Here is a 12,345-nt window from a genome sequence, read left to right on the forward strand (position 1 = left end):
CAGCCTGGCCCCTGGGTGATTCGTGCTGTGACTCAGCCTGCTGGCTGCCCTACCTGCTTGGGGAGTCTGGGGTGGCTGGGGCGAGGGGTGGGCGGGGGGGGGTCCGGCTTCTTCTGGGCAGCTCCCTCGGGCAGCCCCTGCAAGGGCAGTTTAGCTTAATCTCGGCAATTCCCTCCTTGCTGCTTGTGCACTGAACACTACTTTGCTGCCTGCCTGTTTGCTCAGCCTGGGGAGGGGTGTGTGGCTTGTCTGGCAGAGGGAAGGGCACCCTGTCTGCCTCTGGGGTGCCCTGGTCTCCCATGGGCTGGGAGGGAGTGGGGGCAAGGAGACCCTGTGTGGGGTTGCTGGGATGGGTGGGCGGCCCTGGGCTCATGCCCTTCTCCATATTCCCGATTGTGGTTCCTTGGTGACTTGAATGCTCCTTGCGGGGAGGGTGGATAACGCAGGCTGGCCTCCTGGGTTGGGTGCTCTCCCCCGCTCTCCAGATGAGCCCAGTGGTGCAGTTACCATACTGCTGGTGGCGTGATTCCCACTATGCTTCCAGTCCCTTGTGCCTTTGCACTGGTTGGAGCAGAGTAACTGCAGCGGAGTTGAGGCTGGGCCCTGGGGCCCAGCCTCCCTGGCTGCAGGTGTCAGGAGAGGAAATGATCTCAAGTGGCTTCCCTGGGAAGGGGGCTGCGGCCAGGGCTCTGTGCTGGGGAAGGGGGCCCAAATCCATGTGTCTGGGTGCTGGGCTGGCACTGAGTTGTCTTGCTGCTCTGCATCCCAGGCTCTGCTGGCAGGGGCTCTTCATGGTGGCAGCTAGCTGTGCATGCTTATGCCCATGGCCTGATGGAGGGAGGCTGCCCTTACTGGGAATGCTGGCCACCAGGCTGTGGCCCTTCTGCTTGGGGGCAGCCAGCAGCAGATGTGAGCCCTTGAAGAGCTAAATCTGCCCCTGGGCCAGGGTGCTGGAGCAGCTTCACCCCATCTGCCATGCCCTTATCCCTCTGCTTGGGCTTGGGGTGGCGGGGGGGAGGCAGCTCCTCTGGTGCTGCAGCCTCGGATTTAATTGAGGGGGACTTTGCTCCCTGGGCTCTGCTAGCACAGCCCTTATCTCTGCAGAGCTGTGCTGGTGTTTGTTTTTGCTGTGGGAGAGAGGCAGCTGAATGGGAAAGTTCAGCCCGGTGGTGGGTGGGGGGAGAGACGGGTGAAGGGCAGGGACGCTGGCGTGGCTGGAGCCAGGGGGCAGCCCTGACCTTCAGCACAATGCCGGGGCTCCAGCCGAGCCCTGCAGGCATGGGGACATCGCATGTCCCCATCAGGGTGGCTGCCGTTCCTTGGGTGCAGCAAGGAGCAGGGGAGCTGCCTTGCTATCCTGCGGCTCACCTGCTGCTCCTGGGGGTGGCAGAGCCGGGGGGCTGCTCCCTTCTTCCCCCCCCGCGGGGCCCAGGAGCCGCCTGGGTGAAGCAGGAGCCTGCTGGCTGCCGGAGCGCGGCCTGCCCCGAGAATGCTCTGGCCCGGTTCCCAGAATCCGGCGCTGGGTGTTTGTTTGCTGCTGCGCCCCTGAGGTCTGGTGCTACTGTGACAGGAAGCGGGAACGCCGGGGGGAGGGAGGCCGGCCGGCTGGGGATGTGCCTGTGAAATCCCTTTGTCCCTGCCGAGTGCTCAGCTGCAAATTCCCACAGAGAAGAGAGAGCTGCCTTTGTGCTGCTGAAGGGCTCCCAACATGTGAATCTCCTGGGCCCGGGGGCTGGGGGTGCGAACTGTGGGGCTGGCCCTTGCTTGGTGCGGAGTGGTGGCAGGGACCCTTGCTTTGCGGCCGTCCCCAGGGTGGTGGGACGGACACGCGTAGCTCCCTCCAGCAGGACCGGGGCTGTTGGGGCATCCTAGGGCAGCTGGATGCAGCGGGATGTTGCTGGCAAGAAGGCTCCAGCTCTGTGGCCGTCCCACTTAGGGATTGTGGGTGGATGGTGTCTCTGCCTGGAGCCCAGCGACTTGCCTGCCTTACTGCTGGGAGGGATGCTCGTCCCCTGCTCTCTGAAAGCGCTGAGGGAAGCTCGGTCTCCTTTCCACTTGCTGTGGTGCCGGCTGCTCCCTCCAGCCAGCGGAGCAGCCAGCGCTATCGTGGCCAGTGTAGAGGGTCAGCAGCTCTCCCGGCCTGCCTGGAGGGAAGGAACTCCTCCTGTGCTGTCCCAGCTGTGCTCAGGAGAGGGGCCAGTGGTCCCCCTTGCGTGCCCAGGAGGACAGCTGCCCCGCAGCCGGATTGCTGGCATACCAGCAGAACAAGCCTTGCTCTCTGTGGCTGACCCCATGCTGCTCCTTTCTCCTGCTGGCCCCGCTCGGCTGCCTCTCTCCTTTCATCCCGCCAGGGTGGCAAACAGCACCGAGCCGGTGACCTCAGCCAGGCCAGGGCCAGGCCCCTTCCCCAAGGGATTGCCCACCGTGTTTCGCAACCCCCAGCTGTGTCCAGACCCGTCTGCTATTCTGCATTCTTGAGCCCCCTGCCCTTGCTGGGGGGGAAGGACACACATGCCTGCTTCCTCCCCTCCGGCCGGCAGCGCGGCCCCACCCTGCCCCTTATCTCTCTCTCCTTATCGTCCTCTGCTGGCTGCGGGCCCGCTCCCTTATAAGGTGTGGTGCCGCGTCCCTGCTTGCGTCTCCACAGGTAACTCCCTTTTCTGGAGGGAGGCTTTCCCAATGGAGCTACGTGGCCTTGGTCCCCGCTGCTGGGGGCGGCAGGCGAGGTAGACCAGGTGGCGATCCTGCTGCTGGTCCAACCAGTTGGACACGACGGGCGGAGGCGAGTGGCAACCTTCCCGCTGCCGCCCGAGGCGGCTGCTCTTGGTGGTTCACCCGCCTGGCTCTTGCCGGGGCTAGGTGCCTTGGGCATGGCTCCCCTGAGGAAGGTGGGGCTGGGCTGGGGCAGGTAGGTCCCCAAGGCGGTGTCTGACCTGCCTGTGGGAGCAGCTCTTTCCTGCCTGGGGAGGGCCAGCTGGGCACCCACCTGCCTGTCCAAAGTCCGTTGTGCCTGTGCTCTGTAACCTGCCTCGGGGGAGAGCCCTTTGCAGCGGGGCCAGGGGCTGAGAAGGCAGCTGAAACCCTCTTGCAGGAGATGGGAGAGCCTCTCCCCTAGAGTGGGGTCTGGCAGGGCTTGGGCAGAGCAGGCTGGGAAGCGTGGGCAAGGTGGCTTGCACAACCTGGAAGCGAGGACGCATCTGCCCAGGCAGGTGGGTCCCTCCCTGGTGCGGTGGGAGCTGGCAGCGTGGGGTGTGGGCATGTTCCTGCCTCTAGGGTGGTGGGAGAGAAACAGCTGTGCCAAAACTTCCCATCACACACACGGGGATGTGGGAGCTACTGCCCACCATCAACTGTCCTGCTTCCCCAGTGGCCTGAGGGCTGTTGTGTTCTCCTGAACTGAATGCAGAAGCAGACAAGATGGGGATGAGCTTGGGCCCGTGGGGTCTCTGCCCAGTACCTTGCTGGTTTGCTGTGCCTTGGCTAGTGTTAGTGCTTGCTGCCTTGGGCAGGCTGAGGTCTAAGGACTGATGTGTAAGCCTGGACCCTGTGCTCAGGGGGGGTGGAAAGATGCCAGAGATGCTGGCTCATTTATTTTTTAGCTAATTGAGACTGACCAGAAGCCTGTGGTGAATTAGCAGGGCTGTGAACCTGTGCAGAGCAAGCAAGTGTAATGCACTGCAAGTGCTCGGACAATTGCAGGCTTGAATTATTGATGGGGTCTGTTTTTCCTGAGTGCATCATGATAGGCAACTGGAACCAGGAGAATTTGTTGGTTCCTCTCTCGACGATGGGGGGGGGGGGGGTGTCTGGTGCTGAGAGCTGTTGATGTTTGCTTTTGAAGGGTGGGCAGCCAGCTGGCTCTCCTCAGAGTCCCTCAAATTGATAGGGCAAAGCGAATTATTTGAGCGATGTTGTTGGCTTTCTTGTATAGTTGGTGCTGGGGACTGTGTTGGAGCAGGAGCGAGTTCCTCAGGCATTGCATCCCTTGTCAGTCTGGCAGGTGGGTCTGGCCTGGGAGCCTGGAGCTGCTGGTGTCCCCACAGGGGCTCAGCCAGCCTGGGTGATGGGCTGTGTCCTTCCTGGCTCTGATCATGGCTGGTGGTGATGAGCTGGAGGAGAAGGGCCGCTTTGCTCATGCCTCACAGCAGCGAGGGGGGCTGTGAGGGGTGTCCAGCTGTGGTGACAAACCTTGCCACTTGCTTAAGAAGTGCCTGGGGGACACAAGCAGTAAAGCTGTGGGGAGGGCTGGGACTTGGCAGTCAGAGCTGATGTGACTGTCCCCCCCCCCTCCCTGGTGGCAGAGAGCTGTTGGGAGTGAGCACCTGGTGTGTGAGCTCCTGGCAGGGAGCTGGGGCAGGGCTGATGTGCCGGAGGTGGTTTCTGGCTTTGTAGGTGCTTGGGTTGAACTTTGCCCAAAATCCTCCATGCTGAGGGAGTGGCCTTAGCTTCAGGGAACCCAGGACCATTGGGTGGTAGCTCTCTGGGGTCTCGGGGTGCAGAGCAGGGGGCTGGAGCAGGTCCTTGGAAAGACCCAAGAAGAGGGCTGTGTGGTCGAGATCCCCTGCACTGCTGTGGGTGCTGCCTGTCAAGCCTCTTGCCTGTGTCTTATCTGCTAGATCTTGTCCATTCTCCCTGGCCTGTGGTGCACAATTCCCCATCTGCTGGCTCGGTCTGGGCCCCCGGGGTTAATCTTTCTGTGGTTGACAGGGAAGCACTCCTTGTGGGGAGCCTTCAAGGCTTCATCTCTGTCCTCTGGCAGAGGAGAGTGCAGGTGACCTCTAGGTGGGTATGGCTGTGGTTTGGCCCTGGAAATTATTTTTCCAGGCAAAGTATTTGTTCTGGGGGAAGGCAGTCCTGCAGAGAAACAGGGGCAAGGAGTTTTGGAAAAATGTGCCATGTCAAAGCTGCCCCCAGTGGAAGAGCTCTGGAGGGCTTGGTCAGGGTTTAGGGTGTCCTTTTGGCTACTACCAAGTCTTTAGTCCAACCAGGAACATTACGGTGGGTACCTGCCAAGGGAAGCTCTGTGCATACAAATTAGCTTGTGGATGCCTCCCTGCCAGCAAGGAGGCTCTTCTCTGAAGGCACTGCATGTTGGATGTCTCTGGTGGACCTGCTCTGGCTTCAGGACCTCTGGGTGCAGTGGCACAGGAATGTGCTGGTGCCAGGAAGTTGAGAGATAAGGCCAGAGGGATTGGGGTGTAAAGCTTTCTGCGAAGCTGCCTTGGTCCCTGAGGATCCCCTCTTACTGCTAGCCACAGGGAAAGTGCTCTGGTTCTCCTTTTGCCCTGGGGCAGAAGTTGCTCTAGGGTGTATTTTGTCTTTAGACTTTTTGTGTTGCCCTGTACTGAGCCAGCCAAAATATTTTTGGCTTGCTGGGGTTTTTAAGTAACGGGTGTGTCAGCAAGTGCCTCATGATGAAAAGGCTTTAATGCAGCTATCCTCAAAGATGGTCAGGGTCTGGCTTTGGAAAAATGCTCTGTAGTTGTATCTTCAGAGGCTGGGGAGGAGGGGGGAATGGGCACAAAGCGATCCCTGGAATTTCACCCTTGTGGGATCCTGTGTACTTGGCTTCGAGCTGTCACAAGCAGCTTGCTGGCTGGTGTGATCAGGCTGTGGAGCTGAGGGTCTCATCTTCCCTCCCCTCCCTGTCTTGCTTTGAAGGTGACTGGCACCCAGAGCTGGCATCAGGAGGTGGTGAGGTGCTGTGCAGTGCCCAGGAAGCCCCTGTCCCTGAAATGCTGGTGTGTGAGCCACTGTGGGAGGGATCTGGGGCAGATTCTCCACAGCTGGGAGGGCATAAGGCTGAGTGGCTGTTTGGGGTTTGTGTGTTAGCCAGCTGTAAGGGAAGGGCTGTGCTCCAACCTGGGATGACGCTAGCATGTGTCTGTGGGGAGAGCTGGGGACAGTGCTTGCTAACCTCTCTGGACCTGGCACTGCCTCCTGGTAATTATGTCTTTAATCCTGGATCGATGAAGACTAGATGGCTGGAATGAGAGCATAGGGAGGTGGTGTGTCCTAATGGCAAAGGCCCCAGGAGGAGAGCTGGGATAGCCCACTCAGGCAGCGGGTACCCTGTTCTGCTGGCACCTCTTGCCCATGATGGAGCCATGCCTGCTGTTCAGGGCAGGAGTGACAACCATGCATGCAGATCAGGCTCCAGATGCTCAAGAGTCACTACACCACTGTTTAACATCACCTGATTCTGTGGCGAGACCCTCGGGTGGCTACTCCTGAACATCAGCTGGTCACTGTCAATGGGTCTGCAGAGCCATGGGCTCCAACCAGGCTGGGACTGCAGCTCAGCCCCTCCTCTGGCTGCCCTGGTGTGACGGGCTCCCTAAAAGCCCCTTGGCAGCTTCCTCTCCCTGAGGCTTTCTGCTTTGACCTGGTGGCCCAAAAGGGAAGGGGGGGGAGGGGCTGTCGTGTTCCCCCCACCTCCTCCTTCATGGGCTGGAGGGGCATTTGTGAGTGCAAGGGGACAAGGAGAGCTGGTGGGTGAGGGATCTGTCCTGTTCCTTCCCACTGCTGTTGTGTTTACTCCCTGTGGAAGGGACGGGAAGGAAACAGCCTCACAGCTGCTCTGGCCCCTTATCTGAGGCCCTTGAAGGCCCTGCAAGTTTCATTGTTAGCTTCCATGTTCTCTGGGCGGCATTCCCAGGGGATGTGCAGAGGTGGGGACCCGGGGCTGGTGAGGCGTTGCTGGCTGTGCGGGGCCTGCCCGGCAGCCACGTAGGGCTGGAGGAATCTGCTGGGGTTGCTGTCTCTCCTCTACGTAACCCTGCTGGTCTGTGTTTGCTGCTTGGAACTGAGGCTGCTTGCAAGCAAGTGAGCTGGTTCACAAGAGCAGGGTCTCAGCTAAATCCCTCCTTGAAGCCAGCATGTTGACTCCATCCTTGCGCACTCCAAAAGTCTGCCTCTTCTGTGTAGAAATAGTCGAGGGCAGGCTGGGGAGCTGTTACACAGCAGCACAGCTACTTGGGCAAGGCCATGTCATGGAGGATCCCTTCTCTGTAGGGGGGCTGTTCCTCTCTTTAAAAGGGCTTAGTGAAATACCGCTCTAGAAACAAATTGTGACAAGCCAGTGGGGCTTCTGGCTGGGGTTTTGGATGCTCCAGTGGTGTAGGGTATCTGGGTGGTAGGACCATCCTCTGACCTGCTGGAGAGGTCTGGGATGTGGCAAAGAGATGTGCCTCCTTTCTTGGGGGAGAGGTCCTAGGTCAGTGGTGCAGGCTGCTTTTCCCCAGCACCTGGCTGGCTGCAGCAGCCTCCCTGCAGTAGGACTCTGTGGAGCTGGGCCCTGCAGACCTGCTCCATGTCAGTGTGGACTGACAGTGGCCTTCAGTGAGTCACAGAAGGTGGAGGATCTGTGTCCCTGCTTGAAGTGGGTGGGTGCCCACCGAAGATGGGGAGTGTTTGACTCAAGGGTGAGAGTTGGAATGTGTCAGCACCATTCTGGGAGGCACCAAGTCTCTCCTTCAGAGGATCTCTTTTGCAAATCTGTGGGCAGGTGGGACCTCAGAGCAGCAAGGGTCAGAGCTGTTCCTGTATTTCCAAACAAGGCTTGGGGAGTCGGTCTATTGAAAAAAGCCTTAGGGCATACCTGTTGCAAGGTGGGAGGAGTGGAAAGCTGCATGCATGAGCCAGGAGTCATGTCTGGAAGCCTCTGAAAGCTTGCTTGGACTCCTGAGCCAAGAGTGGTGGGCTGTGTTCCTCCTGGGGTGTGGACTGGCCATCGAGCATCCCGGCCCACGTTGGGCTGGGGTAGGGTGCTGAGAGCTGGAGCGAGTGTGTGCATGCCATGGCTTCATCTCTTGCTGGGCACCACATGGGCATGAGTAGAAGAACTGGATTTTTTTTTATTGATGAAGGCAGATTACAGGGTGGTGATGACCAGATGTTAAATGTGCTGCAGGTGGCTTCCAAAGTGCTTGGAAAAAATCCACCCTACTTCGCTGGGTTCAGTCTCTGTGCCAGAGTGTCTGATAAGCACCAGGGCTGCCTGTGTCCGAGGGAAGCTTTGGGGGGACAGAGTCACAGGGAGGAGTGGACTTGGGAGTGGAGGAGGCATTTCAGGAAGCATTTGATCTGGATACACTTGAGATAGTGTGGGAAATTAATAAAAAAAAAAAAGCCCTGCTCTGAGCTCCTCTGAACCAGCATCTGCTGCAGGCTGGGACTGGAGGGGTAGAGCTGCCAGGGAGTGTGGGGCTGTCTGTGGGAGGTGGATGGGACAGGGCTCTGTGGAGGGGTGATGCTGCCCATGCTGTCAGTCCCAGGTCGCTGTTACAGCCACACCAGGGTGGTGGCAGTGGGGGAGTGGGCAGACCTGATGCTGGAGACCGTGGGAAAGCAGTTTCTGTGCTGCTGCTTGGCTTGAACGAGTCCCCACATGCCTGCCATGACAGTACGGGTTTGGGAAAACCTTTGACGGGCTTGCTGGGACTAGGCTGGGCTGGGAGGGGAGGCGGAGAGCTGAGTCCTTGCCACTCCTCTCTGCCTGTGCCATTCCCCTGTCAGTGGGGAACAGTCGGACATGCTGGGGTCTCCATAGAGCTGGGGGCTGCTGTGGGAACAGTGCTGCATTTGCCACCCCACCAGCCTTCTCCAGACACTGCTCCATCTCTTGGAGAAGAGGAGGTGGGAGAGAGGAGCCCGTTTCTCCAGTCTGTGGCCTGCCCTGCCCTCTGTTTTAAGTTTACTTGTGTGATTTTTTTGACCTACTGTCCTGCTGTCCCTGCAGCTCTCTTCCCTCCTGCTTCCTCACTGTGGTGGCTGGGCTATTTCTCCCATGACTCTCTGCGTCTAGACGTGGCTGTCCCGTGCCTTTGCCAATCAAACCTGAACTTCCTCCTCTAACAGGTCTGTATGGAAGAATATTGCCTTTCTCTATCAAAATATGTTAATTGTGGTGTGCTTGATCAATGTTCTCCTTTGGGAGGGGATGTTGGAAGGGTCCAAGCCAATGCCTGTCCCTAGATCTGTGGACTGAGGACCTCCTGGGGTTGCTGCAGCTTTGAGAGCCCTGGTGAGAACCTGGAGGGTGGTGAGTTTTGGCAGCAGTCAAAGGGCTCATCCCCCTTTAGGGGACATGCCCTCCCCTCCTGCTATTGCCCGCAGGCAGCTTTTCCTTGTAGGGGAAGTTTTCCTGCAGCCTGAGGGGGGCCCTTGTGGGAAGAGGGAACCTCAGCACACAGCAGCTCTTCCAAACCTGGCTGAACCCCAGCTGTTTGGTGTGATGGGGGAGGACCTTCTGCCCCCAAAGTGCCACTTCTCCAAGCTTAAATGCTGGGGCAGGGAAGCATCTGAGTCATGCCTGGGGCTGTGCTGCTCTTGAGACCCTCTTGCCAGCTCTCTGGTGGTGGGTGGGAATGGGCGTTAATGCCATAAGATTTTTTTCTTGTTCTGAGAATCTGTCTTAATGAAATCAGTCTCTTCTGACCGCTCTTCTCTCCTCCTTTCCTCCTCCAAATCTTGTGCAGTGAAGAGAGGGGCTCCTGCCCTTCTGGGTCAGTTTTCTTCCCCTCACATTGACACCGAGCCGCCTCTGCTTGTGCCTCCCTGTGCCCTCCGCCCCTGCCCTGCCCGTCCTGGGCACCCATCACCCATGGACGACTCAGAAGTGGAGTCGACCGCCAGCATCCTTGCCTCTGTCAAGGAGCAGGAGGCACAGTTCGAGAAGTTGACCCGGGCGCTTGAGGAGGAACGGCGCCATGTCTCAGCCCAGCTGGAACGAGTCCGGGTCTCCCCACAGGACGCCAGCCCGGGCTTGGCCAACGGCACGCTCACCCGGCGGCACCAGGTAAAAAACCCCCTTGGCAGAGGCGGGTGCGGAGGCTCCCAGAGCCCCCGTCTGTGTCAGTCCTGCCTTGGTGGGGGCAGCCGTGGGCCTGGCTCTCTTCCTTTGGCTCTCCTTGGATAAGTGAGGTGGAGCAGGGCTAGGCCGGTCTTGTAACACTGATGATGCTGAAAGTGATCTGGGGATGTGCAAACCTACTTTGGCAGTCAGAGTCTTCTGGGGAGAAGGAGCCAGCCTGGAGGGTCTTGCTACCAGGTCGGCTCTGGTTTGGTTTTGTGAAGGTTGGAGGCTGTCTGTATTCAGTACCTGGGCACCTTTGCTCCCCATCCCACTCACTTTCTTGGAAAGTGGCCAAAGTGAAGGGGTTGGTGTATAGCTGTGGGGGAGTGCGTGTGTCTCCCTCGTGTGACAATGGGCAAGTCCCTGGAGTCTCGGTCTATCACCCAAACAGCCAAACCAGGGCTGGGAGAAATCCCTTTTCTCTACAGGGCTGGAAATGTGGTTTTGTCTGTCTTGGCTTGAGGTCTCTCTCCTGTTCTCACTTTCCCAGGCTCTGTTTTGGAGAGGGGTGCTCAGAGGGCTGGTGTGTGGTGGTGTGCAGGAGGCAGGTGCCTTTCTGGCTGTGAAAGGTGGTGGTGGTGGTACTAGGAGAGATGTGTAGGTCAGGGAGAAGGAAGGGGTGGGCAGAGGGAGGAGCACAAGAGTCAAATGGTAGTGTTCTGCAGTCAGCTGCCGAGCATCCACACTGTTCCCTTGCGGTTCTGGGGGGCCTCTGGGATGTCAGTTGCAGCTCCTGTGTCAGAAGATGTGGAAGGTCTCCAGGGCTGTGCTGGGGAGCAGGGAGGGGTCTTGGCCGTTCCATCAAGAGTGTGTGGACACTGTGGGAGAGCTGGGATGTCTGGAGTGGGGCTGAATGGTGTGTCCTCCAACTCTTCCCCAGGCTGGAATGGGGGGTGGTTTGCTGCATGTCATACAGACCCCCAAGGAGTGTGCTGCTCTCCTGGGAGTGACACATGGGGTGTGCATTGGGTGCCTCTGTCAGATGCAGGAGATGGCCTGCTTGGGGCCTGGCAGGGAAGGTGGGGATGGCTATATGGGATCCCAGCAGTGGGAGATCAGTCTAGTAACGGGCCTGCTGTGATGCTGTGTCTTTCAGAACGGCCGTTTCTTGGGCGATGCTGACCTGGAAAGGCAGAAATACCCAGATCTGAAGCTCAACGGGCCACAGGTAAGGGCAGCTGAGCCCTCTGGCTGTGGGCAGCCTGCTTGCCCGGTGGGGTGTGCTGCAGGGGGCAAGGCTCCAGTGTCCCCACCATAGCTGGGAGAGGGGGGAATTTGTGTTTCTAATGTGGCCTCCCTGGCTTGAAGGAGCTTTGGGTGTGGGGTTGTTGATACCCCTTCCCATGCAAGAGGATGTCAGGGCCCCCTGAGAGGTGAGATCTCTGGGCTAGCTGACTCCAGGGAGGCTCCTGTTGGCGGTGGGGGGGCTGACTGCCTGTCCCTTGCTCCCTTCAGGACCACAGCCACCTCTTGTACAGCACAATCCCCAGAATGCAGGACCCGGGCCAGATCGTGGAGGAGACCTACACCATGGAGGAGGACCCAGAAGGGGCCATGTCAGTTGTGTCTGTGGAGACATCAGATGATGGGACAACCCGGCGTACAGAGACCACGGTACAGGCCTGGGGAGAGCATGGAGGGACAGGGCTCTGGCCAGGGACCATGCTGGCTGGGGTGCTACAGCAGTGATGTCTGCCAGCTTGCTGTGCTGTGAGCTGAAATGGGGTGTGAAATCTGCTTGGAGTAACGTGCTAGGCTGGAAGGATAATCTAGGGATGTGGAGGTGTGGTGGATTTCCTCATGAGAGTGTGTCCTGCATCCATTCCTCTAGGTGAAGAAAGTGGTGAAGACAGTGACCACCCGGACAGTGCAGCAGGTGCCAGTGGGGCCTGATGGGTTACCTTTGGAAACCTCCCCCGTCACCAGCAACTATGTCCAGACCATGGACAGGAACTTCCGCAAGAATGGCAACGGGGGCCCTGGCGGCTACCTGAGCCAGCCAGGCACAGCCACCCTTCCTCGAAACTACCACTACCCCGATGGCTACGGCCGCCCCTATGAGGATGGCTACCCAGGCAGCGATCACAGCTACGGCAGCCTGTCCCGTGTCACCCGCATTGATGAGCGTTACCGCCCCTCCATGGACACCTACCGGGCCCCCAGCCGTCAGGACATCTATGGCCCCCAGCCTCAAGTGCGTGTTGGGGGCAGCAACATGGACCTCAACCATTTCCACCCTGAGCCGTACGGCCTGGAGGATGACCAACGCAGTGTGGGCTTTGAAGATGTGGACTACGGGCTTATGTCGGACTACGGCACAGCCAGGCGGGCAGGGACCCCGTCTGATCCTCGGCGACGGCTCAGGTATGTGGCAGGAGGCACTGGGGTGGGGGATGCTATGGGGGTCCCTTTGACTTCATCCTCTTTGGAGGAAGGAGAACAGCAGAGACAATACCATGAGCTGAGTCACATGTGGCTTGTGCAGGAGA

The 12,345-nt window shown here is 59.0% G+C and overlaps 1 protein-coding gene across 13 annotated transcripts in view; it reads left to right on the plus strand.

Moving 5' to 3' along the window:
* CTNND1 (catenin delta 1) overlaps nt 1-12,345 on the plus strand; it is a 33,035-nt gene that overhangs the window by 6,956 nt on the left and 13,734 nt on the right. For 10 of the 13 annotated variants that reach the window (XM_075048628.1, XM_075048629.1, XM_075048631.1 and 7 more), the window contains exons 2-6: nt 8,741-8,859; nt 9,480-9,799; nt 10,953-11,024; nt 11,312-11,470; nt 11,688-12,220. In XM_075048628.1, coding sequence (XP_074904729.1) covers nt 9,605-9,799; nt 10,953-11,024; nt 11,312-11,470; nt 11,688-12,220 — 959 coding nt within the window. In that variant the 5' untranslated portion in view covers nt 8,741-8,859; nt 9,480-9,604. Of the gene's footprint in view, nt 1-8,740; nt 8,860-8,976; nt 9,044-9,479; nt 9,800-10,952; nt 11,025-11,311; nt 11,471-11,687; nt 12,221-12,345 lie in introns of all 13 variants that reach the window. The other 3 variants (XM_075048627.1, XM_075048626.1, XM_075048639.1) reach the window with 3 other exon arrangements.

Source organism: Buteo buteo, chromosome 16, assembly GCF_964188355.1.
Source record: "Buteo buteo chromosome 16, bButBut1.hap1.1, whole genome shotgun sequence".
Lineage (NCBI taxonomy): Eukaryota > Metazoa > Chordata > Aves > Accipitriformes > Accipitridae > Buteo > Buteo buteo.